The sequence below is a fragment of the Aptenodytes patagonicus genome, chromosome 3, assembly GCF_965638725.1.
Source record: "Aptenodytes patagonicus chromosome 3, bAptPat1.pri.cur, whole genome shotgun sequence".
NCBI lineage: Eukaryota > Metazoa > Chordata > Aves > Sphenisciformes > Spheniscidae > Aptenodytes > Aptenodytes patagonicus.
The window spans coordinates 114,251,741-114,278,276 of NC_134951.1; the positions used below are offsets into that span (position 1 = coordinate 114,251,741).

The following is a 26,536-nucleotide window of genomic DNA, read 5'->3' on the forward strand; positions in this document are numbered from 1 at the left end:
CTGCTCCTATCTGTCTATAGTGGGCCTCATTCACTTGGTCTTCCTGGTTGGGTGGCCTGTAGCAGACCCCCACCGTAATGTCACCTGTCCCTGCCTTCCCTTTAATCCTGACCCATAAGCTCTGGGTCAGCTCCTCACCCATCCCCAGGCAGAGCTCCATGCACTCCAGCTGGTCATTGACATAGAGGGCGACACCCCCTTCTCGTCTCCCCTGCCTGTCCTTCCCAAAGAGCCTGTATCCCTCCATCCCAACACTCCGATCATAGGAGCCATCCCACCACGTCTCCGTGATGCCAATAAGTTCATAGCCCTGCAGGTGTGCACAGGGCTAATAAAGCAGTTCCTGGTGGTGGGTAAAGATCATCTTTGTGTCCATGCTGTGCCCACAGCAGGAGGCTTTGCATCCAGGCTCTGAAGGTACATAGAACCTTCAACAACTGGACCATGAATTGTGGCAGCAGAGGAGCAAACACAGACCCCACTCCGCTACCCTGATCTGGGGCCATGACTTCTACTGGAAGGGTGAGACGGACCCGTGGAGTCAGACATACTTTGAACTTCTGCAAGTCAGGCTGAGAGAAGCCACGTTGTGGTCCTGAGGTTGTTCTGGGACTGACCTGTTTCTCACAGGAGCTAAAAGCTGCAGCTGAAGAGAAATTTTAGGCTATCAGTTTCTGACTTAGACACCAGAAGAGGTAATTTGGTTGCAATGAGCAACCTCGATTGTTTCATGGACTGACTATTGCCCTTAGTATGCTACCTAATGAAAACTGTCACCTAGAGTATATGCTCATGACTCAACAACTAAACTGCAGTTTTCTGCCTAAATCCACAGACAGCATCACTCATGGAGTCATTAAGAGCCTATGATACTTCACAAGGGCTCATAATTCTGAACAAGAACATGGAAAATGTTTTCTTTGGCTTGTTAGCTAAAAATCTTTACCGAGGCCAAACTGTTATTACACTGGGTGGAAATAACAAGTAAATATAAATAGGAGTATCACCTAGACTTAAAAAAAGGTAAAATGTTACTGGGTCTTTGGGCATCTCTAAATAATTTCATAAATATTAAATATTTTTCCATAAAAATATTTTCTTCTTCTTTTAAAAATCCTTCTTTTTATGCTCATTATTGCACATAAACAGAAGGAAGTTAGGGAAAATGCTTTGCACTCTGCTGCAGGGTTTGTTGGTATGTCTGTTAGGGATAGTTATTGATACACCACTGACAGACCCCCTGAACAGCAAACACAGGCATTGTGCAGGTGGTTTAGTAACTTACTCCACTGAGTTATCACGAGCAGACCTCAGTGCAGAGGTTCTTTGGGATGTCCCTTTCTAGTTAGAGGGTTGATAAATTAAATAAGCACGATGAACAAGACGATAAAGTGGCAGTAGGAAATCAAACCAGAATACATGTTCTTGTATTGTTGTTGCTTGGCTGCTAGTCATCGGCCTTGACAACAGCTGGTGCAGGAACAGCAAAATGAATTTGACTTCTCTTCCAATCACTTCCCTTTCCCACTGGGAGTCTTTTGGATTAGCAAAAATACTGACCAGCTGATGAAGTTTGAAAGGCACATATAGAAATAGCAAGAAATGGCTGGTGGAGCAGAAATCAGAGAGGGGTAGACCGATCAGTGAGAACAATTTTCTCTGTGCTTGTATCTAAACTGATCTGTGGTTGTGCTTCAGGGACTCAGCTGTTGAGCTGGGGATCTACTGGAGCTCTCCTGTGGCCCCCATGTGTGGGTTTCCCGTTGAAGACAAATTGCAAGGATAGGACAGACCACAGCCATACCTTGCCCTGCATCTGAGTCAGGACACAGCCAGAGAACTCCTAAGGACTACATTAAAAACTGGTGTAAGCCACTACAGCTCTGCAAGCACCAGAAGATGATTAAATGAAACAATCTGGCTGAAAACTGAAGCTATGAAACTCCAAGTTGGAAATACAGGGTATTTCTGTATAGAAGGAATATGTATAGGTGTGGGAGTAATTAGCCATTTGATTTACTTGCCTACTGTCAGTGCTGAAATCCTTTAACTAAAAACTTGATGTCTTTCCAAACGAGATATTCTAATTCAGCCAAGAGCTGTAAGCCTGAGAGAGGAATTGATGCGTGAAACTGTGTAGCCTGTACAAGGGCTAAGATTGGTGCTTTCTGACATTACTATTTGTGTTTGTGCTTCTTTCACATTATTTTAATATGCTGAATTATAAAATAGAAGTTGGTATTAATTGACTGTAGAACACTGGTTCAGGAATATCAAGAGTTAAAACATCCTGATGTTCATTCTAATAAAACATTGCAGTCTGCAACACAGATTTGATTGCAACAACACTATTTGTCCCAGCAAAGATATGATTATGGGTCAATCATTTCCACAAGTGAAAGCGCATTTCTGGTGTACACTACAGTGATGGATGAGTAAGAAGGCTCTTCTTTCATGATCTCAGTGAGGATAAAAAGGTAATTTCCCATCCATAGAATAGTGGATGTATTGGTAATGGAACAGAAAACTTCTTACACAAATAACTCGGTGTTAGAAATTGAACTATCAAATGAATCTGAACTACAGCCAAATCAATTTGATAAACCTCCAGAATATGATTGTATCAGCTACAGCTTGCAAAGAAAATGCATTTACTTTTTGCTACAGGAAACAATGCTTTTTCAAAGAAACATCAATGATATTACTGCTGAAAAGATGCTCAACTTAGTCTTTTCCAAAGAAGGAAGACACTTTGAGGGCATGATGGAAGTGGAGCAGAATGCAGTAATCCATACCATAGCTCTTTATCTCACAGGTGCACTGACCATCACAGCATGGAAAAAAGGCCTTCAGAAGAGCTCTGATCTGAACTCAAGGTTAACCAGACATTTTTCTCCCTCTTTTTTAGATTTCTAACCACTCTAACCTCTGTGTAAAATCTTCCAACAGCTCCAATGACCCCTTTTCACCCTTTCTGGGTGACTCCTAGCCCTCTCTGGACATCCAGGCGAGATGGGAAGACAGAATTGGGTCTGATGAATTGGTGAGACAAAAAAGACTCCCAGGTCTCCATCACAGCTCTTACGTGTTGTGGCTTGTGCTCAGAAACACAAGCAGTTGTGCACACTCACAGGCATTTTCAGACCCCATGGCAAACCGTGGCTTGAGGTAATGGTGACTGAGATCCATGAGCACCCTACTGCTGAATTCTCTACTGCTGAGGTCTTGCTTTCCAGCTTATCACCCATCAAAGACATCCTGCTGTAACTGCGTGAGATATACCCTATCCCTACAGGGGATGGGACATCGCGATCCCTATCCCTGTAGGGTAGGGATTTTATCTTTAGAGTTAAGCTTCAGAGATGCAGGGGCAGATCTTCAGCGGTAAGCAATTCGGTTTTAAGCACTGAGGCCCCACTCACCTATTCTTGATTTTGCTCAAACAAAAAACTAACAGCATTTTTCTCTGGAAAAAAACAAAGCAGAACTACTCTCTTTCAGAGCTTAATCAACTGTGGACAAGAATCTGGATCTAAATCCCTGGATCAAAAATACTCCCAAAAACTTAAGGATGAAAACATGGATATAGACTGAAATTTCAGATACAGCTTCCAGTTTTTTTATATTCAGAACTACACCTCCAGTTTTGAACTCCAAGATTTTGAACTCCAGACTGGCATTCACATGTTCTTCTCTGTTCTTTTCTCGGGAGTTAATAATGAAAAAAAAATATTGAATTTCACTTACAAAACAATGGGTCCATTGGCTCCTTGGAAGACCTCATTTGGTAATTTTTCTAGGTTGTGATTATCACTTAGATTTCTGAAAAACACAATAATATTGATACTAAAACAATCTAAGATAAAAAAAATAGCTTGCAGCAGTTACCTTCTAATAATTGCTTTTCAGAATAGTAAACAACAGAAATAGTTACAGCTCATCCAGGTAGGTTCCATTAAATGCATGATTCTCAATTTCCCGAATCCCATTTTTATTTAGCCATCTGCAATAGAGGGAAAAAAAAAAAGACTTGGGTTCTTATTCATACTTCATAACTAAAATATATAATTTGAATCAGTGAAAGGGATCTCAAGCAAATAAAATTATTAAATGGATATTCAAATGATGAAATTTCTATGAATACTAGCTTGTAAGTTCTCAATAGTTGGAGGAAGGCTTTGGAGAGTACAGACATGAATAGGGCAGATGAGTGCTACCATCAGCGATGATAGCTAGAGTAAGTTTCTGAAGCAAGGGCAGAGCTGATGAAGACGCTGGTGCTGCTCACGGCTCCCCTGCGAAGGCTGCAGCGGAGTCAGTGCAGCTGTTCCAGGTTAATCCCAGGAGGGGTGAGACCAGGATCTTTCCTGCTGGTGCTGTTGGTGCCACTTAGTTTTACTTTTTTCAAGATGCTTTTGAAACACTGGGCCACAGCTTAACCTTTGCCAGTTATTAGAAAAAAAGACCATCGGCTGCGGTGGTCTCACGTCCTCAGCGGGGCAGGTGGAAGCGGGAAGCTGACCATCACCGCGCCGGACAGGAGGGCAGGAGCGTGTTGGCGGTGGTGCCAAACTGCCCAGGAAGTGGCTGATTCCTCCTATGTCTGCTGCCTCTACAAATTATGCTCCCTGTCTGCTCTGCTGCCCCAGTCCCACCTCCTCAGGCTCCTTCCCCCAAAAGGAGACACAGGTAGTGAACCTGGGAATCGAAGGTCCTGGGGCTTTCCATCAAGATTTTACCGTAGTGCATTAACTAATTAACGTTTAACATCCTTCCCTCTCTTCCCTTCATGGTCCTAAAAATTTACATTTGGGTCAGTTATATTTATCATCTTTATGGTGCAATCTTTCATCTCGCTTTAAACGTCACTTTGCAACTCACGCCCTCTCCAACAGGCAAAGACAGGTCTGATTGATGGCAAAAATGGCCTGATTTAATTAAACTGTCAGCAAACCTGGATGTTTTGCTCACACTGAAAGCTGAGCATGCAAGTGACCCACTTATCTAAGGACCGAGGTGGTGAGCTAAGGTCAGCATGAAAATCGGTTATAGGTCTGGCTGAAAGGATTACCCTTTTGACCATGACAGGCAGATGTACATAGCTCTGTGTTATAATGTCTGTCAGGTCGGATCAGGAGAACTGTCACCGTCCCCTTCACTTGCAAGCACTATTAGACATGAGTGAGCAGGCACAGACAAGAGACGTGTCCCTGCTTATAGCATTTAAAACATTTATTATATTACATTGATCTTATCCATTCATAGCTGCCAGGCTGATATATATGCTTTTAATCACAGTATTAGCACTTACTGCGTTCCCTCACTGAACATGATGCTAATGCAATGAGATACTAAGGTCATAAAATCAGAGTCACTGTTGCAATACAGGGTGGACTATACACTCCTGTCACCTGGCTAATCGCATTCAAGTAGTAAAAAGAGCAAACAAAACTTTACCTAAATCCCAAGACCTCATTATACTTTATATAGACAAGTTTCTGTTGAGACAAATTCTCCCCTCACTTCAACCAGCATCCTTACTGACTCCACTAACTCTTACGTTAGCAAAAAGTGACAATGGAGACAGAGATCCAGAGCTTGGACATATGGGCTTTTACTCACTATTTCATGGCTATAACAGTATTTTTAAAACACACTTTAAAATTCACCCAGTGCAGGAGGCCACTGCCCTGAGGTACTATTTATACCCTATTTCAGGGCAGGAAAGCTCTACCTTAGCTCTAAGTGGCATGCAGACCTGGAAGCAAGGTGGATTTCTTCCATAAAATTCTAGCACTTCTTTACCAAATGTATTCACAGTTCCAGTCTGTGCAGATCCCATGCATAGTGTAAGATCAGATGCAATCCAAATTACTGCCTTAAACATGCTTGGAGCCTACCACAGCTAAACCTGCTAAAATTGGGTCCGCTCAGAATGTGGGGGTTCAATGGGTCCTGGGTGTTTTTAATGCCATCTTGACATGCCTGATTTCACAAAATGATGTTTCTGTAACAGTAACTTTCTATTGCATTGCATGGTGACTTCAGTTTTGTGTAGAAAACCAGCAAATTTGTGTCTAAAATGAGGCAAGTTCATCACAGCACAAGGAAAGCCTAATCAGGGACTCTCAGAGAGCACGTGCAGGGCCCCTGTCCCAAGGGAGAACTACAGCAGAGTCAGGATATCTGACCAGGCGGATTGTGGCCAGGTCTGCTTGCACAGCTCTTGCTGCTCCTACACACACTGGCAGGCATGGGGAGCCCGTGGCAATGGGGCTGTTGCAGGAGGCAGGGCAAAGCAGCTGGAAGAGGACACGATCCCTCCCCAGGCCAATTTTGCTAGCAAACCAGCAGCCTTAAGTCCTCAGAGAAGACTATCCTGCAATACCCAGGCAGTAATCATATGAGCAATGGGACATCCTAGGGAGAGAGGGAAGACATTTCATGCTGCTCAAGTGGCACAGAGAGGTCAAATCACAGTAAAAATCTGGGATATTTATCTCACCCCTTAGTGGTATTATGGAAACAAATACAGTACTTGTTGCGCAGCGCTCTGAAAATACAAATTCCCACCTGAGTAGCAAATCTTATCATCACAGGAGAAAAGATAAACCAGTATATTTAGGGTATCATGACTTGAACGTGTATTTGAGAAAACTGTGTGTGTGTTTAAAACTTCAGGGAACTTGACATAGACAGAGGTTGTGCATAACTGACGGGGAAAAAGGAGAGATTAACAGCTAAGTGACTTGTTACTGGCCTCTCTTCAAATATTGATGGTCTGACCTTGCTCCCACCAAAATCAACGTGAGCCCAATCAGTCAATCAGATCTTGCTTGTCTGCTTCGGTAAACGAGGTAAACTGCACACACACAGTGGGAAATTTTTCCAGTCTGGCCACTGGCTAGGTGAAATGAAGGCAGCTTGTTAGCAAGCAAACAGTACGTTTTGATATACCAACAGAAAGGATCAAAGAAGCCAGATAGTTCATTAAAAAACATGACTGTTCAAGTCAAACGTAGAGTAATCTAACCACGCAGCTTGAAACTGCATTGTGAACTGGCCTGTATCAATGCATTAACATTGTGTACAAATATACTGCATTTCCACAACATCTACATATATTTTGCCCGAGTAATGAACATCTTTGAATGATGTGTCTGACTGTAAATATTTATGAGTCATGCCATCCTTTTGAAGACAATTTGTATCACAAGGAACTGTTGTTGTAGGTGGAATATGTTTAACCTTGGCATCAGTAATTACTAAATTTCCTCTATGCTCTGCTTCTAAAATAAAGACCAGGATTAGAATACAATAAAAAACCCGCAAAAGCATTGATTTTTCATGGCAGGAAAACAGAATACAGAGATTTCAGGGGTAGGGGAGAAGTCTAAAACCTCAAGCTGAATTTGGAAGTGCATAAAATAGTGCCCATCCCCTGGTTTCCTTGACCATTTTCTGGAAAAGAAGTGAGCTAACGTGGAGAATAATGGATTTGCTATGTCTTACTCACAGAATCACACTTTCAGAACTCAGGCCCGTGAATGAATTTCTTTCGATTGTACGTATATTGATATTGTCTTGAATATCTCTGAAAAATAAAATACAACAGAAATGACACCTTTTTGTACCTCTGTGAGCCTTTCAATATGATACGCTATTTCAAACACAGTATTTTTCCTTATAGTCAATCTGAGGATTTATTGTACGCAGAGGGTGATGACTTGAGTTTTTAAGACATTTTGTCTGCAGATCACAAACCTTCCTGGTAAAAAAGGCTGGAGCAAAACATTTCCAACACCCCCATACTTTCCTCCCAAATAGGCTGAAGTCATTAAAATGCATAAAAGCTCAGGTCTTGTAACCCTGAGGCGGATGAAATAGTTCCTCCAGCAAACATACTGCCCAGAAAATGCAAGCTGAGGGGCTGCGAGGCCACCACTTCTTGCAGCCTCCCAACCAGAAGAAGGAAAAGCCATTAGCCTTTTTGGTCTGATTCAGCAGGTTACCTACCAGTCCACAAATAATTCCCCTATCGATGTCAACGGGGTTGCTTATAAGCTTTGTATGTGCTTAAGAACTTAAGACGCGGGACCCCTGTCAATGCAGTTTGTTGAACTGACAAGTAGGCATTTCAGGCTTTCAGCGGTTTTGAGTGATATGAAAAAAGCGACGGCAGATATACGTTCTGTTGCTTGCTCAAAATAGACCTCAATGAAGTTAAACAGTATTACTCATAATTTAGACTGGGGATATGGTTGTTTTCATGCTGTTTCTGTTGGAAAGCAGGGAACGAAATGAATTATCTGCAAAGCTTGAAATTAAGTGCGGTTCCAAAATTATCTCATGCTGACAGTTGAATACGGCCACAGCTCTGCATTAAGTGACACTTACACAGAGGCCTCATTCTGCAAACTGAGGTCAGCAGAGTTAGGAATAGGGAGGGAGCGCAGCACCCATACGAGTGAAGTGTATCCCTCTGCTAAGGATCTGCACGAGCCCTTTATAAACATCAATGACCCATCAAGACCTGTCTTTGGGACTTAAATATTGGTACAACTGAAGCCAACGGGAATTTTCTTATTGACCTCAGTGGGGTCAGGGTTTGAACCAAGGTCTAGTTTGGGACTCAAGCAGTATCAAGGCCTACTTATTCTTACAGGAAAGTGAGGAGTTTCACCTGAAAAAAAATTAACTCTTGCTCAGCAGGACACAATAATTCAAGTCTAGTTAAGACTGATGATAAACATGAAGGTATACAGGAGGAAGGCTCTGTAGCTCCATATCTGTTGCATTTGCCTGATGGCTTCTGGGAGCTCTGAAATGCAGTTCTCAGAATTACGTATGTCAAGTGTATTACAGAAATTTATTTCTTATCTTATATGTGTGTATACTATATTCAGGCATTCCCCTTTATGTTTTCTATGCATTTTTATTTCTATTAATGGCCATTACTGAGACAACTGCAGGATTAATGTTTCTGCAGCTTGAAATGTTCTAATCAAAGATTTGAACATGCAGAACTTTGCCTGTGCATTAATGATATGTTGTCCAAAGGAAGAGAAGAAATAGTTGCTTATTTCCTGGGCTTTCTGCTTTCAGTTTATACTAAGAACTGATTGAAAAATTTGTGTCAAGATCTTTTTCAGTGAAAAAAACCCCAAGCTTTTTCTGATATGCATTTTTTACAGAAAAAAGGTACTTTTACACAAAAAAAAAAGCCTGCTTTCATACAAAATCTTACAGATTTTTTTTTTCTCTGTTGGCACTGGAATTTTCCATAGAAAAAAATATTTCATTCTCCAGACAGTTTTACTGCCAGTGAAAAAAATGAGTACGGTAGAGATATTTCCCTGTGATTTTTTTCTTTTTTTTTGCTCTGTGATGTGGCCACCTCTCCACAGAAAACAGCTCCGAGATCAGCAACTCTTCCCATGCAGGCCAGAGAATTGGCACCAGGTGGCAACAAATTTCCACCACCACTAGCCTGGTTTGGGTTTCAACTGGTGAAAGAGGAGTAAAAGGCTGTTATCCGTCCCCTGGGCCATCCAGGCACACACTCATAGCGTAGTTAAAGGAAGAGTGGTCTGTGAAGTGCAAGTTAAAATGCTTTGTAGGAGGGAGACCTAGAGAGCACTGAGCACCTTTCAGGCCACATTATCATCAATGCCTACAAAATTACAACCCAAAATGCTACCATGAAGCTAATAAGTGAACACAAGGGGAATCACATCTTGAAAGGTTTTGTTGGAGCCGGAGAACATTCAAAGGGAGCTTTTAAAAAGTGAAAAGCAGACATTAAAACTTACAGTAAAACTTTCTGGAAAGAGTGCACCTTATGAACAGCAGGTAAAAACCGAAGGCCAGTGTTTGATATTAACCTAAGGGGGAGAGAACAGATGAAGATTATTCGCTCTGCCCCAGGAACGAAGCAATAATTAACAAAGAAGAAAGAACATTGGACTTAAAATGGCAGCCACAAAAGGCAGAGTTTAGCCACAAATGGGGGGTTTGCCCATAGGAAACTTGACATTGTAACGTAAAAACATTTTTCTCCAAAGCACGAGCTGAATTCTGCCCCACTGAAGTCAAGGGAGAAACCCTATCTTGGATAATTACACAGTCCCTCCCGGTGATCTCAGGAAACTGTTGGTATTAATTTCCCAACCATATTGGTTGCAGAAATCAACTGCACTGACACAGGATAATTATTTTCATAGTAGCTCTTTTAAGAAAAAAGTATCAACTCACTAACCACAATTTTAACCTTCTGCTCTAACAGAGGATACATTAATTCCACTGGAAATAATATTATTTCATGAAAGTAAGAGAGAATTAGGATGCTTTATTCCCCAGCACCTCCAGTAGCAAGGAACCAAACACATGGGAACATTTCAGCAATTTGTGTGGCTGGAAATGGGCCTGAGCCTCTGTATTTAACTACCCTCCCACCACGTCGAGTATCACTGAGTCGGGGCAGCCCCCGGTATCAACACAGGCTGGGGGATGAAGGGATTGAGAGCAGCCCTGCTGAGAAGGACTTGGGGGTACTGGTGGATGAAAAGCTGGACGTGAGCCAGCAATGTGCGCTTGCAGCCCAGAAGGCCAATCGTATCCTGGGCTGCATCAAAAGCAGCGTGGCCAGTAGCTCGAGGGAGGTGATTCTGCCCCTCTACTCTGCTCTGATGAGACCCCACCTGGAGTACTGTGTCCAGCTCTGGAGCCCTCAGCACAGGAAAGACACGGATCTGTTGGAGCGGGTCCAGGGCACGGCCACGAAAATGATCAGAGGGATGGAACACCTCTCCTATGAAGACAGGCTGAGAGAGTTGTTGTTGTTCAGCCTGAAGAAGAGAAGGCTTCAGGGAGACCTTCTTGCAGCCTATCAGTACTTCAAGGGAGCTTATAAAAAAGATGGGGGCAAACTTTTTAGCAGGGCCTGTTGCGGCAGGACAAGGGGGAATGGCTTTAAACTAAAGGGGGGTAGCTTTAGACTAGATATAAGGAAGAAACTTTTTACGCTGAGGGTGATGAAGCACTGGCACAGGTTGCCCAGAGAGGTGGTGGATGCCCCATGCCTGGAAACATTCAAGGTCAGGTTGGAGGGGGCTCTGAGCAACCTGATCTAGTTGAAGATGTCCCTGCCCACGGCAGGGGGGTTGGACTAGATGACCTTTAGAGGTCCCTTCCAACCCAAACTATTCTATGGTTCTATATGATTCTATGATTCTATGATTCTGTGATCACTGGCCTCTGCATTACAGTTCCTGTCCATGAAACACCATCCCAGAAACTCTGACTCTGAAGGACAACCCTGTGCCCACAGCCAGCGGTGAAATGTGGTCACAGGTATCCACAGAGCTGTACCACATCTAATTTAAGCAAATTTTGTTATCCAGAGCAGTAGCAACGGCAGGACAAACATGATATTGCCATGCAGCAGGAGATGGCTGGTGGCTGCTGATGGCTGGAAGGAGGGCTGAGCGCAGGAGGGAGGAGGAGCTGGACCAGGCTGGGCTCCGACCGGCTGGGATTTTTTCCCCAGTCACCAAATGTCCCATTTTGACTCTACCAAACAAAGAGAAAATTTGGGTTCTTGAAAGTTTAGTTATATCTTTAATATGTGAGATGGTAGAGAAGGTAAACTTTCACTGAGAATATTGGTTCCTTAGGGAAAGTATTAGTAGTATATGGAAGGTATTTTTTGTCCTGGCACTTAAACAGAACAATATTCTTTCATTAGTGGATGGGATTTTTTTTTTGCAGATTCATTCCTGAAGAGTTGAATGGTGATGAAAAGCACTGGTTGAGATGGGAAAAAAGTAACAGCATTCACTGGATGTTTGTTACGAACGTAGATTATTTCAGGACAGTTCCAACCTTTCAGGTTTCATAATCTGAACTGAAACTGAACACCTCCATGTGACAACCAAATCCTACATTTGGGCACTCAGGGTGACACACAGGTCCATAAAATAGTCATTCACTTGCGTAAGTACTGCTCTGAGCTCCCCGAGGCGGTATCTGGATATCCTCAGATGTTGAAAAGCCAACTTGTTATCTGTCTCATCTTATAACAAAAAGCAATGCATTATATGCAGGAAAAAATTAAAGCAGCATAGTGAATATTCAAGAAGCCAATTTGGGAAAGTTGCTGAAATGTCACAACTGTTTCGTCTCAGGAGTCAGAGAGGTCTGACATTGCATTAGCTTAAAAATAACAGCTGTCACATGTGACCAAGAAAGCTCTACAAAAATGCCTTTGAAAAACTGTTACATATAGTTAAATAGAAAGCATGATTAATGAAGGAAGTGGATTTCACAAGGCCCTTATTATTTAAAGTACTTCTGCACTTACACTTTGTAAAAGGAGTTAGCTGAAAAAATTAGAAGCAATAGAGAAGCTGTAACTCCTCCCTTACAGTATTTTAAAGTACACTCTCTAAATTACTGGAGATGTACAGGGTTTTAGTTGAAAGTTGCCTTTAATTTTAAATGAGTCGTGCTAAAAATTCATGCAATTCTTTTTACGAGCCACTTGTTAAATACGAATTATGGCATGCATTTTCTTTAGTAGGTAAATGAAGAAGCAAACTGCTGCCAAGTAGTGTGTGGCTATTGCAGGACAGAGGAGAAGACATGAGAAGCTTTCCTTTCTACAGTACTTTCCCAAGAAAATCTCAATCCTCCTGTTGCAGTAATGAAAGATGATAGTACTCTAACATATGCTATTCAAACACTGCTCCCAATGGCAACTTACTCCCAACATAACAAAATGCCATACTGGTTAGCAGGACTTTCACCATACATGTGTGAAAAAGTACGTTCAAGGCTTTGGGTGATGCCATAGTCCTGATCTTTCCAGTAATCCCAAAGTGTTCAGGGCTCAATTTGTACTGGTGTCAACTGAGCAGCATGAGATGAAGAGGAAAGCATCTTTGACAAATCATTACATATTGAAGTAAATCTACAGGTGGCATAAAGCACTGATTGCACAGAGGCACAGAACGGTGATTAGGAGCAGGAGAGGATGTTCTTTTAATTAATTGCAGAAAAAGAACTAAAAAAAATTTAGCTAGACTACAGCCTAGATCTTCCCTCTCTTTTTATTCCACCAGCAGATCTCTAGAGGCCTTTAAGTGGATAATCTTTTTAGAATGTAGATAATCCAATTTATGGAATATCTTTCCTGCAGGACACTTTTGTCAATATATTTACCATATAACATATACGTCCTTAGTAGCTGCACTTTAAACAAGTGTCCTCTTTAATCTGTGTTATAACTGAGTCCCCCCTTGCCATGCATAAACAGCTTGGTAAGAACCTGTTTTTCAGATAGCTGATGGCTGCTTTCCAAAACATTAATTGTCTTTCTGAAAAGGCTTACTGGAGTCAGCACTTAAGAAAACATAGCACCATGACCAGCAGAGAAAAAAAAAAAATCTTTCAGAAACAAATTCCTGGAAGATTCTGGCTGCTTATCTCCAGATATAGCAACACGCCTCTCTTTTTTTGTGCCAAATTGGTAGGAGCTACTCTGACAAAACTGGGAACACGGTTTACCTCATCAACTTATTGTGAGTATTTGCTAAATTGCAAACCCAAGGTAGGCAGAGATAAATACAACATCACTCAGCTAGCATTATTTTTGTGTCCCTTAATCATGCTGGTTAATTTATAATGCACGCGAGCCTGACTGCAGCAAGAGATTCCTCTGACTCATGTGTCCCAGCCTTGCAGGCTAAGCTGAGCCTATAATCCACAACACCCACTTCTGGGGCAAGGTCTTTAACCGTGAGGCTGCCATGTAAAAGGAAGGAGTGGAGCATCACTTCTTTTTATTGAAGAGCCAACTCCATGCAAAGGGTCAGCAATTCTGTGGACTTCGCTGCATCTGCAGCAAATACAGGTTTGGGTTTAGGAAGCATGCCAGGTACACGAGTGTCAGGTCCTCCACAAAATAAGACCAGGCAGGTACAAGCAGCTGCAAGACTTTGGAGTTGGGCTCTGCTCTCCACAATGCAAACTATTTTGCAGATAAAGCACATGCTTTTGCGACCTACACTTCCCCTCCCCTCCCCTCCAACAATCCAGCTGTATGCCCTCAAAATTGATCTGAAAGCAGTGTTGCATTTAAATCTTTCTATTTTAAGCTAAGATTGCTTAATACAGGATGTCGACACATCCACTGTAAAAAAGAACCAAAGGACACAGATTACACATGAGAACTAATTTTGGAAAGAAAATAGGTTTGAAAAGCCATCACTACATTATTAAACAGACAATGCCACAGCTCTCCCTAATGAGAGCCAGATAAATAATCTTGTACCCATGAAAAGGTCAATAAGTTACCATTTTGAAGCAGTCTGTCTCTTTGGCATATATCCAAGAAGACCAATTAACAATTCTCTTCACTGCTTCTAAAAGACTGGTGAGAAAGTTAAGGTTGCGTTTTTCTAGAAGGTTTAGAGTATTTCAGCATTGCATTTTTTTAGCATTTTTCTCTCCTTAGTGTTTTTGCCATACCAGTAATGATGATGCAGGAAACAAAGGGAATGGGATGAGTGGGAAATGTATTTGTACCCAAGCTGATAGAGATAAAAGCATATTAATGTTCAACAGCTAGTGGCTGTAATGAGCCCATGAAGCTGATGAGAGGACTGACAAGGCTAGCCAGAGCTTCTTGCCTGCCCATAAATAAGACCTAGTGGCGATACAACTATTTTTGAAGCAGCACAGAGAAAGCCTTGCAAGCAAAGGTCATTAAACTGATGGGCTATGGTGCCTAGGCTCAGTCTCAGGCATTAACACTGATTAATTGTTCTCTTTTTTTTTAATGAAAACTATCAGTAAACATATATTTTTCTGTGGGATTTTCTGAATTGTGTTTTCACAGTTCTGTCACAGACACAGCACTGTTGTGAGGAATCAGACCATGCGCCTCGTACCCTGCCAGACTGCCACCGTGGCTGGAAACTTCAGAAAGAACCACAATGAGCCCGGCAATGGGCAGGTACCCGAGTCCCCCTGCTTTGGCATGCTGGTTGCAGCTGGGTCTCACTATACCTCTTTACACTGAGATACAGGGGTGCCTGTGCCAGCCGTTCTGACTGGTCGGTCAGACCAGGAAGGGCTACAGAGGTCTATGGCAGGGTCTGCAGCAGAAGGCTGGGCCAAAGACCTCTCTGAGTACAGGCCTCCACCTCCAGTTCTGCTGCCTCGACGTGGACTATTTGGGAAGCTGGCATGGACCCCAGCTGGGGAGAAGATACACTACATGGGCAACAGGAGTTCGTCCCAGTGGGACCAGCATCAGGTCCCACATTGCTTTTCCACTCACACCAACCCCATGTATGGTCGGACAGAATCTCCTAATCTGTTTTGTAACAAGATATTTATGAAATCACTTGCTATTCCTTCCTAACTTCCAGCAGTTAACGGGAGAATTAGGCTGTGATGTACAAAGGTTTGTTAGTTTCCCTTCATGGCCTTAAAATTTTTATAATTTCTCAAATAGCTGTTGATAGCATTTCTATCGACACAGATGCTTAACCCTTTTCTGAATTATTTTAAACTCTAGTCCCACATGAGCTCCCCTCAGCATCTTGCCTTATATTTTCAGTAATTGACCCTTCCTTGTACGTCACTGGAAGGTGAATACCAGGACTGGGTTACCTTTACCAGCTGCCATTTTGCAGCCTTCCATCAAGGTATCTGCTTTCTCATTAAATTAACAGTCCTATTCTTTCAAACAGTAAAACTCTCTGCCTTTTCAAGGGGAGGTTTCTAAAAGGGCAAGCACCAGTGAGTGAAACAAGGGGATGGAGAAAATGGCAGTCTTTCCTAAGAAATGTGCCAAAAGAGAGCACAAAGATATGACTGTGTGTAGAGGGAGTGACCTGAGCATGATGTAACTCAGCATTACACCGAGCTCACTGCTACGTGGAAGGCTCCTACAGGGACTTTGGGTCCTGCTCCCTGATCCCTATGGTGTGAACTGGTGTAGCTCCACTGAAGCCAAAGGTGTTGCACTGATTTATACCCCCAGCGCAGCTACCTCAAACCTTGTAATTAGCATGAAAGACACATTCATCTATTCAGACTCTCAGAGCCGTGAAGCCTGCACCTTTTGTACTATTTATAGTCAGACAAGAGGGGTTTTTTTTTTGCCTCCTAAAGTGAAGGCACAGAGGGGATGCAGCATAAATCCATTAGTGGAGTAAACACCAAAGATGGATTTTATCAATTTAAATTAGAGAAAATTGTGCTTTGGCACAAGAATGAATGTGAATGAAGTGGCCATGAATAAAATTAGAGAAAAATTTCTAGTCACCAAATCATTGAGTTTCTGGAAAAGCCTCCCCTGGAAAAAAAAGAGAAAGTAGGGAAATGTCCATAAAGCACTTAATTAATGGGATACATGGAGTGGAGCCAGTAAGAAATGGGATACAGTATTCTGGGGAGTCTCTTCCAGTCCTGTGTGCCCACAAGAGAGAATACCTTAAAAAGTACCCGAAATATATTTTCCTCTGATTTCAGCCAGTAAGTAGAACTAACTAAAGAGGAGTGAGGAATGGTTAGTTAGACAAGCAAGCCTCTATATTTTTAATCTGTTGCTTCTATAGGTCATAGTAGAGCTGCTGCAGCTGAATTTTTATACAGGTAGCATGTCTGAATGTTTGAGCCAAATGTGTATGGGAGCGTGGAATGAAATTATTCAAAAGAGGGAGTATCCACTAAAGTCAAGAGAAAAACTTCCAGTACTTCAGATATTTAAAGTGGGGATTTACCTTTTCCTCATGACCTATAGTTTGTGTGTCCCTCCCACATTTAAAAAGTCACTGAAATTAGTGTGTTCATTACTGTGTTCTCATTTCTTCTTCTTGTTCTTCAATTTTGTATGAGATAAATGTGCTCCCATTCTTCCTAACCATCTGTACACCTGACAACTGTACTACCCATAGCAGCTTGTTCTGGGGATTTTACAGGGGATAAACAAATGCTGTGTTTTCATTCACAGGTAGCCAGAATTACTCAAAGACAGCAGTCACTGCTGAATGACTCAGGCTTGAAACCAAAGGAAAAAGGCATATGATTTCTCCTCATGACAATGCAAATTTAAAGTTTTATTTCCCTGCTGCCAAGAGAAAAATCTGTGTTTCTGTTATGGACATAAAAAAATTAAAGTTTATCAAGCTGCCTGGTGAATTTGATAAAGCAGATATTGGTAAAAATACTGGGGAGAACAACAATCCTACTGCAACTCTAACCACATATTCCAGTTCAATGAGGGTTTAAACCATAATGGCTTGTGTAGCGCTAAATATGCCTTACCTCTTAAAGTCCAAACCTTAAATTTCAAATCTTAAACTTCAAATTCAAACCAATGCCTCTTGGCATTTCTGAGCTCAGAACCTGTCAGATGCTACAGATTTTCAGAGACCTTAAACACTCATTAGCTTACCGAGAGCTATGCTTATTAGACCACTGACCTGATTTCATTCCATCTTTAAGAAATATCTAACCAGAGAATTAAGCACTTACTCTTATGTACTCAAATGTAGAAATCATGATCAGGCTTCTTGGATGAGTAAGTTTTCTTGTGTAAGTAAGGAAAACAAGGTTAGGTATATGTGCTCAGGTGGAAAAGTTAAGCTAATATCCTGCTGGGTGTATATGCCATTGTTCAGCAAAGAACACCATGGGAGCTTAAGCTACAGCCATTAAAACCAATTACTGTTAAACAGAGTTCATTGGACTTCATTGGACTTCACTGGGGTTTTATGCATAGGAGGGATTATTAGTCATGTTAAGATCACGCACTAAAAGCTGTGAAAATATTTTTGGGTAACAGTTTATTTTAAGGATGGAGTCAATTATCACTGAATTGTGATGGCAACCCCATGGGAGCAGATGTGGCAACCACAGCTGTGCAAGCAGCATTCTTGATGAAGCTGGCTAATGAAATAAAGTTATACCATACACCAATATGTTTGTACTCTAAGGTTTTAATCATCTCACATTGAGCATTAATGAAACCATTGCTACAGCACTGCCATTGCTAAAGAAAAGAGAAGTTGAATGCTTAATACCATGTGTATGAAGTATAACAGAAGGCAGAGCCATAGCAAAGACAGATGACAGAGATTTTGTCCCAAAGCTCTCGGGAGGCATTTCAACCTAAATTTGTTTTTACAGAGGGAAAAAAGGCCCAGCTCCTTTTCTCATCACTCAGTTTCAACCTGTTGCTTAGAAAGGCTCAAGGATCTTCTGTGTGTGAATACTCCATGGAGGGTATTATCTTCAGCTTTTCTGAGGACTGTGTGCAGGCCTGGGGATGAAAATGTGGATTGACATGTGCAACTAGCAGGGGGAGAGAGGGCATTATCCTGTCTTATTACCAAAAGTGCTCAGCACAGGCTGGACAGAAACACATCTGTATCATTAAAAATTACTACAGTACTTGCAAAAGGTCTTACAAATATCTGAGGCTCGGAAGGTGTTGGAAGGCATCTTGATCAATGTACACGAGGTTGTTGGCCTTCTCAATTCTTCTGCAAAGAGAAAATGAAACATCAGAGGAAATACATCAATATATTGATGCTAAAATATCTGTGGTTGCCCCATGATGTAGTGGTACTATACGCTGAGATTTTCTTTTTGACAGCAGAAGATCTGCATGACTTCAAAGAGCAGCCTGCCACAGACCGGCAGACCCCACCACCTTTTGATATCAGCAGTGGTTTGAGGATAAGTTTCAGGCTGATCAGGGAAAGAAAGGGACAGTTAAATAAGAAGATGGAAAAGACAAAGGGAGATTTCAAATGCTCCCTTATCGCTATGAATTCTTCAGAGCTTACCTGAAGCAAACTGCAAAACCTTTGATACTTGCCTATAATGAATCTTTATAATTGTCTCCTTTGAATTTAGATTGCTCATTACTTACATTTCATGTAGTTTGGGAAGGTTGGAAAACACATTTGCTTCTATGACCTCCAAGGCATCATTCTGTGAGATCTCTCTGAAAAATAATTTAAAAGTCAAGATATTTCAAGCCATGGTGAAACAGAGAATGGACAAGTGAAAAATTAACAAGCAACTTCTTCCTAGGTTACTGATGAGTTTTAAAAATAAGGTGGGTATCAGATAAGAAAACAGACCCCAAAACCACCGATGAGCTGCCACCAAGCCAAACAACAACAGTCAGGAACAGACATCTTCTGAGGCTGAAGTTTGTATCTGTAATGGCAGTCCTGCACCCGCTGCTGTCACCATTCCCTGTGTATTAGAAGGCAGGGCCCATCCATCATTGGCTATTGGATCTCTGACATCACTAATTACTGATAAAGATTTAATGAAAGCTTTTAACTCGGTGAAGAAAAGAGGGGGTGAAAGGCGACTGAAATAGAGAAGACAGCTAAAAAGTTCCCAAGAAATATGACACAACTTCAGCAGTAGGGCATGATGCTGTCTTGACCTGACGTAAATTACAGAGATTAAAATTAAGCCACCAGCAGACACATCCTTATTAGCAGGAGCTGGAGACCACAGACGTGAAGAAGTCTTCCACGCCTTGGAGAAAACACAGTTTGACCTCTTCTATATACAATTAATGTCCGCTTTCAGCCACAGAACTGCAGAATAAAAATGGCCAGTTTTCTGTTATCAACACACCAGAATGCATCTCCTGCTGGTCCAGAATACATTTTTTTTCCTGCCTTAATCTGTGGGATGGCAAAGAGATGGCTCAGGCTCTGGTGTAGATTAGAGCTCAGGAGTTCTCCTGGTGAATCAAGGGGTAATTACTGCAGTGCATCCTGTCCTGATTACATCCCTTATGCTGGCAGTGACCAGGAAAGTTGAGGTAAAGACAGTTATGCCAAAAGATTCCCCACTGCCATTTTTGGAAATGGTGCAAAACCACTATTTCCCAGGCTGAGGTCAGCTGTAGGGAGTAAAATCTGTAATACAGATATAACTCGGTGATAGTGTGATGGTCTACTGGATTTTAACGGCAAGGTAACTGTGCACATCTTTGGAATGAAACCTTGGATAAATAGCCAGATTGCAAACTGGTTGGCACTTGTTCCTGGATGTCTTGTTCTTTTGAAAGTGTATTGGTTGCAAATAGATTCAAACAGGCCTGAGGTAAAACAATAGAACATAACGATAGGTGCAGAGTCACAAAAGTAATCACAAAAATTATTACAAGTAATATAAAAAGTATTCCACTTCCTTCTGACTAACAACTGAACCGTACCTGACAAATTACCTGCCCATTTAAGACAAACAAAAGCCTTGCAAAAGAAGATAAGTTGCTCATCTGACCTTTTCTGCTTTAAAAAACGCCTCAGTGGTTTGATATTTTTTATTTTAATAAGAAGCTCTCCCTCCTGTTTCCTCAAGGTTTTTACAGAAGAAACCCAGCTCTCCTCTGCTCTGGGAGCTCTATACTGACTGGAGAACAAGAAAATAAAAGTACATGAGGACTGACAATAGGTGCTCAGTAGGGTGTGATGAGAACTGCATTTGTTTAGCAGTGCTGAACCACCAGCTTGCATGTGAACAAGTTCCTCTTTATTATTTATGTTTCAGCAGCAAAAAAATGCTTTGACTGAGACTGGGATTCCTTCACGCCATGCAAGGTACACGGCCATTGCAAGGGATGTTTCAAAGACTTTTTATTATCTTCCTGTTTTCTTTAAAAATAATGCATTATAAGATATATGGTAGAAGCAATCACCCTCTATGCTGTATTTATATGACAGTACAACTCTCTTAACTACAGTCTAGAAGATTTAACAACATGGGAGGTGTCTCAGACTTTTAAGATTTGGTTTGGTTTTGCTCATGTTCTTTTTGGGTGTTCAGCAGTGTATTTGCCATTCCCCACAATCTAAAAATCAGTTATCTAGAAAAAAAAAAAAATCACAGAAAAAGCAGAACATTTAATACCAACAAATCCATTTAGCCAGAAGAGATTTCACGCCACTAAACAGCTCAGGGAAAAATGCTGTAGATTTGTTGGCCTTATACAGGCAAACAAAGTTTATTAAGAAACCACAATACAGTAGTGACCTCACCCGACAGATAGGGCTGTCGAGGGTAATAATTTTTTATGATCCAATCTGCTATCTAACTTTGGAACAACTTGGATGATATACCTCTCTTAATGGAATGCTTAAAACTGAATGTTTCTGCATCAGGAGAGTGTTTTGGCTTCCTAAGAGTGGGATGGGTTATGGGCTTTATTTCGGTTTGAGAAATCGAAGATACAGATCTGATTAAAGTAGGGCACGAGCAGGCCACGACACTTTGGAAGGCTTGAAGAATGCATGGTTAAGGAAGGGATGAAAGAGAAGTAGGAAGATAGGAATCTCTAAACTGTTTTTACAAGATTAAGTTTTTAAAAGATTAAGTTTTTAAAAGAATTAAATAGCACTCATATGAGGGGGGTGTTTCAGAGATTTGGGGAATGACTTGGCTTTCATTCTAATATTCCCATTCACCGGTACAAAGGTGACAGTCATTTTCTTTAACAGGTAATGAAAATACGTCCATTTAAAATGATTTTTGCTGTCTTCCAGCTCAAGCAAACTTCTACTGCAGCCGTTGTGGTTATGACCCTCTCAAGACAAGTAAAGGGAACAGAAGGGAAATTTTTCAATGGCAGAAGGCAGTAACCCTTCTGGTGTTGGGCTTTGTCCTCTGTGTTCATGGGATTGTGGGGGGTGAGGGAAAAGGACAAGACCCTCTGTCCCCCGCAATGAATTGTGCATCCTCTGCTACACTCTGTCCAGGAAATCCTGTTGGTGATGACCTTACTCATCATCATTCTTCGCAGATGAATCCCAGTTTACAGCACTAAAGTGCTATTTTCTGACAGAAGGCCATTGCTATTCGTGTCCTTTGGGGTGTCCGTACACCTGTTACAAGCTGTCATTCAGGTAAGAAAGATAAATTAAAAAAAAACATTCAGTTTAGGGGATCAGTCACACACTGTGAGCAATGGGCAGCACTAGTCTGGGTTTTGGTTGTATAATGTGCATGAACAATTTATTCGTACCTGGCAAAAAATGCACACCCTGCTCATGGAAAACCGAAAGAACACTGTCTTGGATACAGGTATCTCTGGCATTAAAAGTACAAACCACTGCTGCTCACATCAAACAGCCGACTCAGCAGACTCAGATCCTCTGTAGAGGAGAGCAAATAATACCTGCAGCAGCAGCTACAAAGAGAAAAAGGGGATTGCTGGCTAGTATTTGTGCAAGTGATTTGTCTTACTGTATAAATACACACAAACAGATGATTGCTTATAATGCATATCTCATTATATGTCATCACAAGAGAAGATGGGACTGTTATTATGTTGTTTGTTTGTAATGAATGATGCTATTAGCTCTACTGCTAGCTATCACAGCAAATCCAGATGGCAATTTGAGCATCATTTCTGATGCATGCAAGCCTTTGAATAGATGGTATGCAAAACAGTCAGGGGCAATTTCTTAAAAAAACCCAAACCTCCAAAACCCCAAACCACCCAGTGGTTGCAAAGTGCTTAGGCGTCTGCTAAGCTTAGTTTCCACTGAATGCACAGCTCTATTGAAATCAACAGTGATCCTCAAAAGCATAAATTGTTTACGCAAACACAGCCTAAAAGAGGAAAAACTATTCAGTAAAAACGTTTTACAAAAGCACAAAGGATAATTGTTTTTATTTTTCTTCAAAGAGAATGTAAGACTTTAAGGTGTGACAACATCACACGACTAAGGAATTTCCTCTAATTTGCCACTAACGTAGCAAATTGTAATCATTCTTACTTATTCGCAAGCAACTGATTGCAGTGTAGCGTTTCCACGTGCGATAGCCAGAGCCAGTAACAGTAAGGACAGAGATGGAAAACGAAGAGGAGGAGGAAGGTGCTGCCTAGTGGCAGTACAGTCTTAGCTCAGTTTAACCTGCCTGCAAAGCTGCCCTTAGGCAGGGCTGGGGGTACATCATCATGACATCTGTGACAGAGCCCAGTGTGAAGCATAGGAAGTATTCCTCTTCAAACCAGCTGCACTCAAAGTGCGACCCATAAAAATCAAGATACATTGAAATGGCCTTTTAAACAATTCTATTAGCAAGGAATTTATAGTTCATGGCAGTTTCTTTGTCGTTCTCTAAAGAAAAAGTCTTTTAGACTAATCAAAGTCTTACAGCAAAAGCAAGACTGCATTAAACTCACAAACTAATGGTCTTGCAGCCAAGTGGTCTCACATTTCAAAATAATGAAAGAATAAAAGACTGGACATTTATATGTCTTTTATGATAAGAATTCCTTTCAGGATCAGAGCGGGGCACACAGACAGGGAGAGGGTCATTTTTCTCCTACTAGGAAATGTACCTATTTAAAACAAATGCGTGTGTATGTATGTACGTGTATATGTATGTATGTATGCATATATACAGATATAGAAGTTTAACATAGATGAGTAAGTGGAAACTTGTGTCGAAAGAAAAGCAAAGCATACGCATGGCAGAAGACCAGCTTAGAAGCAGATCACAGCATCAGTCGCTTACACAGTGCCCAGGGACGTACGCTCTTGAACACAAAGAGCTTGTAATACCAGCAGCAGGAATGACGTAGAGTAACTGGTGCCCAGCTGGTGAGCTTGGCTGTATGACGACCACAGTGAATGTGGGATTTACGGATTTCTGTGTTTCATCTCACTGTGGCAGACTAGCAGAGGGGGCTGCCCTGTGTGTCGAGGTTTCTCGGGCTCTTGTTTGGTGCGTGCATCTTGCCCACAGACATGCCACATGGTATGAAGAGGGGATTTCCCGCCTTTCCAGCCCCACTGCCCTCCTCTGTAGTGACCCACTCCCTGCAAACTCCAGCAGCTTTCCTTAAATTCCTTTCCAAAGCAGGTACGTACATGGGCTATACACTTGATCTGTCCACCTTATATTTCCTGTGATACATCATAATTGGGCCTTTTGGCCTTTTATCCTCAGCCTTTGAGGCAGTTTATTGTGGCATAAATATCCTGTGGATTCCTGTGAACAATTTTTTTCACGCTATAGATACCTGCAATTAGCAGCGATACTGGAGGTATCAGGTACTGATTCTCAGAGCAGGTGGCCTCACTGGGCTCTCTGCACTGCAACAAATCAATAGCTTTGCATTGATTTAAGGGAAAAGAGAAGAAAAAAAAGGCCAACAATTTTTATCTTTCCCCCCCATCTTTAAGTATAAATACTCTTTAGAGCAATTTGCCAGGTCAGTTTTACTCAGTGGTTTGACTGATGCCACAATTTATGTCAAGCTTAAGAAGGAATTAGCAGTAGTGTGGTGTCACACAGGCAATCCTGCCCAGCATTCACTGGGTGAGCACCCGTGGGAACAGCCTGCGATGTGTCTGAACTGAAAAATTAAACACCTGGCTACCTCTGTCTCCATGTCATAGATGGAGAAGCTCTTATTTCTTTCAGTCTGATCAGAAACAAACCAATCTGAAATTTCCTTTTGAAAACTTCCCTCTAAAGTGACAGCAAAATGCTACTACATTGATTTAAACAGGTTACAAAAGAAAATATATTTTTCTTAAAAGTATTAGAGGCTTTTGACCTTTTAAAAATAGATAGTTGACACTTTCTCCTGCCACTTTCGTTGTGAACATGAAAAACTTGTCTCCCTACCATGATTTATTGATCACCAGGGAGTTACAGGCTAATATATCTTAGCAGTTATTGACATTTCAAAAATGAATTCAAGCACTGATTCTTCTCATCACCTCTTTACTTTGCTGAAGATATACACACATGTTGTACTGACCTGACTAAATAAGTGGGATACCCATTTAACCAACTGAGTATTAACAGTGATTTCACATTTAGAGCAAAATAGTGTACACGTAAGTCTTTGAAGGGGATTATCAGGAGGCACCAATACTGTGTCTTCCTGCCTTCTCCAAAGGGAATGACGCCATATTCGCAAATAAATCAATGTAGGCATGGGAAAAATAAAATGCAAATTTCTGCACAGCAGACAGAAGCAAAGGGGATTTTATTTCTATCAGTGCTTTAGCACCATGCCAGCAATCCAGATGAAAGTCTGTTGAGGGTTTGGTTGCATCAAATTAATTGTCCATGTAACAGTTTTAAATTGGTCTCTCTAATCTGAAAAAGCGCACGATTAGTCTGCAGGATTGGAACTGATAATGACCGGATCCAACAGCAGAAGCCACATCATTATAAGAATTGATTTTATAATCAGTACAGTTTGGGGGGATAGATATCTCCTCATACTCCAGCACTAAGGGGATGTATTATACTAGTTTTAGTTTATTGCTAACAAAGCTGAAAATGCGTGGTGCTTTGTAGAGTCAAACAAACAAGGACTGGGTCTTTGGAGGAAACGGCAGCTTTCTGCAGAAATGCTGGCTTGACGCAGGCAGCCCAGAGAGATGGGGTTTATAACTCGGTGCCCTCCAGCTGCTGGGGCAGATGTACCTGCTGCCTCCTGCATTCGAGCATCACTAAGTTTTACCTTTGACTATGAAAGCTTGTAGGGAAGGCAGAAAAATCTCTAAAATAAAACCACCCACCCTGGCAATGGCACTTTTTTCTCAGACACGATGGGCTCCAGAGGATCTTGAGGCCACGCTGGCAGACAAAGATGGTTGTTCAGCTGAGGAAGAGACCTCCTTGTTCAGAGATGCTGACACAAGCTTCATGCCCACATCGTAACTCCTTCCATGGAAATGGGCTAGCAGCATTTATTGCCACTTATCTTTTATTACTTCTCTCTTGGCTTTGATAGCCAGCTAATGATGAATAGTTTTATTAAGATGACCTGGACAGGTGAGGAGATTACATTTGAGATAATCACTCAGGAGAGTGGCTGAATGAGGAAATGAGGAAAATAATTTCTGGGGAAAATCAATAAGAAGACTGTCTTGGATTGGGAGAACATGTGGCTTCCAGGACCCAAAGTCTGGTGACAGCCTTTCCAAACAGACCATCTTGAAGCAGATGTTTCCAGACACTTCAACAGACTTTAAGGAAGCACACATGCACAAGAGGCCTCTGGAGGACAGTTCATTACTAACTCCAATGCATTACAGAAACAGGAAGATCCAGAATAGCAAGTGCCTCAGATATGCACAATTAAACTTTTTAGCTAAGAGGGAAAATTGTAAAGAAATACGTCTTACTCCTCAGTTCTGGCATTAAAAATCTTCCCAGGCTTATGAGAGGACTCTCAGTATTCACCAGAGCAAATCATGCAGTATGTTACACCCACTTCAGTGAAAATAAATCTCTATGACTTGACCCATCATGAGAAAAATATTAGCATTGCCTAATGTTAAACACAATTATGAATGCAGACGTTATCTTACAGCTGCTAACACCATCCACTACATCTTTCAAATGTCCTCCTGAAGGGATTTAGATTTCTCTTATACAGTGTTACAGTCTCCCTGTGAAATACCTTTTTCCAGCACAGAGATTTCCTTCTGTCTTCTTTTCTATTTGCATTCAT

General features: G+C 41.6%; 1 protein-coding gene across 1 annotated transcript in view; it reads right to left on the reverse strand.

Moving 5' to 3' along the window:
- Positions 1-26,536, reverse strand: part of FSHR (follicle stimulating hormone receptor) — a 91,703-nt gene that overhangs the window by 14,612 nt on the left and 50,555 nt on the right. Inside the window, exons 3-8 of the mRNA XM_076334750.1 lie at positions 18,950-19,024; positions 18,483-18,557; positions 9,813-9,884; positions 7,517-7,594; positions 3,935-4,003; positions 3,748-3,822 (exon numbers count right to left, since the gene is read on the reverse strand). Coding sequence (XP_076190865.1) covers positions 3,748-3,822; positions 3,935-4,003; positions 7,517-7,594; positions 9,813-9,884; positions 18,483-18,557; positions 18,950-19,024 — 444 coding nt within the window. The remainder of the gene's footprint in view (positions 1-3,747; positions 3,823-3,934; positions 4,004-7,516; positions 7,595-9,812; positions 9,885-18,482; positions 18,558-18,949; positions 19,025-26,536) is intronic.